This window comes from Etheostoma cragini, unplaced genomic scaffold (genome assembly GCF_013103735.1).
Source record: "Etheostoma cragini isolate CJK2018 unplaced genomic scaffold, CSU_Ecrag_1.0 ScbMSFa_2079, whole genome shotgun sequence".
Lineage (NCBI taxonomy): Eukaryota > Metazoa > Chordata > Actinopteri > Perciformes > Percidae > Etheostoma > Etheostoma cragini.
In genome coordinates, this window is record NW_023266201.1 from 1 (window position 1) to 2,593 (window position 2,593).

General features: G+C 38.7%; 1 protein-coding gene across 1 annotated transcript in view; it reads right to left on the bottom strand.

The window, feature by feature from the left end:
• Positions 1–1,824: 1,824 nt before the first annotated feature.
• Positions 1,825–2,593, bottom strand: part of LOC117940270 (stonustoxin subunit alpha-like) — an 808-nt gene continuing 39 nt past the window's right edge. Inside the window, exons 1-2 of the mRNA XM_034865613.1 lie at positions 2,561–2,593; positions 1,825–2,437 (exon numbers count right to left, since the gene is read on the bottom strand). The exon at positions 2,561–2,593 is cut by the window's right edge and continues 39 nt beyond it. Coding sequence (XP_034721504.1) covers positions 1,881–2,437; positions 2,561–2,593 — 590 coding nt within the window. The 3' untranslated portion in view covers positions 1,825–1,880. The remainder of the gene's footprint in view (positions 2,438–2,560) is intronic.

The window sequence follows — 2,593 nt, forward strand, 5'->3', positions numbered from 1 at the left end:
ATTGGCTGCTTAGAAATTAAGTGTTAACGAGCAGTTGGACAGGTGTACCTAATAAAGTGGCCGGTGAGTGTATATGAGCACTTTAATGTCTCTTTTAAAGGCACAGTTTCTAGTAAACTGGCTGTGTGCATTTGTCCGTGGATTAAGCGTTTTGTTACTTTCACAGTGTTCATATTGCACATCAACCTGGTTTTGAATCAAAAAAAGACACAGAAGTCTCAATTTTACAATATAGGACTTTCAAGGGATGACTTTCGTTTTTCAAAACCTGAACCCTATTTTCCTATGTTTTTGTGTCTAAGTGACTGGTAGATAACAATCTTTGACATTTGTGTAGTATTAAGCGAGATCGCTGCAGTCGGCAGCGGGAAAACAAGCTACAATGTGAGTTAAAAGAGAAAAATGTCCAGCTTGTATTTAACTTCACAAAAGTGCTTGTTTTGCCACTGACAGGCTCAGATTAATATTCTAAGTGTCTGACAATTTTATGGAAAGTATTTTAAGGAGGTCGACCTTTCTGTTAAAGAGTAAGATTCTTTTTTTAAACATAAAAACATCCACGTAATTTCAATTGCTAAACCCACCAGACTCCATGTAAATAAACAATAATTTTAGCATCGTAAAACGCACTTCATTCAAAGTTGACAGAAACAAAATAAAACTATGAAAAGCCATTTTGGGTCGTCTTTTCACTTTTCCAACCATCACAACTCTAGTTTTGGTTGCAATAAACCCATAGTTACCAACTTACAGGTGAAAATATGTCTGCTCTATACACGTTAAATTAATTTACACAATTATAGTGTGATGTGTATATTCTCATAATTTTTTCCAAGATGTTTTGTTTTCATCCCTCAAAAATAAATAAAAATCAAATGAGATAAGTCTTATAGACTGGAATTTTCTAAAGTATATGACATCACAGCATTCTATAACACATCAAAAGAACTAACGGCCAATAAGCTGTGAGATCATGATGACATCATGAGTGAGCTCACAAAACATCCATAGAGGACCTTATAAGTACAAGCCGTGTTGAGTCTTTAAGTTCAGTGTTCTGCTCCGGTAAGTGGTTTAGAAAGGTATTAGGGATCATGAATGCGCTTCAGCAAAGCTAAAAACAAGTCTTAAAAAAAAGCCCATTGTGTCACACCACCTTGTGTGTGTGTTTGTATGTTTGTGTGTGTGTGTGTGTGTGTGTAACTAGAAAAAAAATGAAATGCTTTGGACTTTTAATTGGCACTTTAGGGATTGATGGCTTAGACTAATGCTGTTTATGTGTACAGGTTATATTTTATGTTTGTCTGTGATTTGTCCTCAGACCTGCTGTACTTACCTATGGACTCTGGGATCAGGTCAGAGTTGACTGTGGGAAAAAGTTTTAACTGGCATAGTTCATACAGGAAAAGCTGGCAGAATACAGACACAATACTCAAAGGCAGCCTTACCTTTAGACTCCTTCTACAAGGGTGAAGTAAATGTTTTGTTAAAAATTAATCCAGGTTTCTCACAATTGTATTTCTAATGAAGGCTGGCAGACTTACACTATCCTTAAAAAACTGCACACATACATGTGATTGAGAGAATGTGGTCAGAGGTGAATGCCAGAGATTAATGCACATACACATCAACTTTATTTTTGATTTATGGATACAGACATCAACTTTCTTTTAGATTAATGCATACACACATTAACTTTCTTTTTAATTAATGCACTAACACATTAACTTTCTTTTTAATAATGCATATACACATCAACTTTCTTTTTGATTTATGCATATACACAATTGTCTGTTTGTCTGTGTGTCTACATCAGACATTGTGATTGTATTTAATAATCTGAATGTTGATGATCCTGATCCGACTCAACTGTCTGGTCCTTAGACAGGAGGACACTCTCCGTCCTCCACGGGACACAGAGACACTGAGGAACCAGGAGACCTGATCCCAAACCCAGGAAAGAGAGTCTGAGTGAATGAGGTGATGAAGGTGTGGAGGTGGATCAGTGAGACAGAGGAGACTGTGTAGAAGGACAGAGAGCCAGCAGGACAGTCCACATACACAGCTACTCTACCAGAAACACGGGGGGAGGAGATGGAGGTTACTCTGTTATTGTGACTGACATAGTAACGATAATCAGAGCAGATCAGACTCCAGGACTGATCATTACGTCCAAACCAACAGTCTTTACTGTCTCCTATCCTCCTGATTCCTCTGTAACTCACTGATATCTCAACATCTCCTCTCGTCTGGACCTCCCAGTAACAGCGACCAGTCAGACCATCTCTACACAGCAGCTGAGGATACCAGGACTCAAACCTCTCTGGATGACCAGGATATGGCTGATCCTCCTCCACTAATGTCACCTTCCTGTTGTTGTCAGACAGTTTGAGTTCTCTGTTCACCGTGTTTGTGTCGACTGTGAGTTCACAGGAATCTGACGGAGAGAACGAGACACAACACAGCTGCCGTTATAAACCAATCAGCTCTTTGGTGATGACATCACAGGGTTGAATGAGTGATGTCACAGTTCAATGAATGAAATGTAAAACAGACTTACACTTCCTCAGACCTGGTGTCAACCATCTGACTC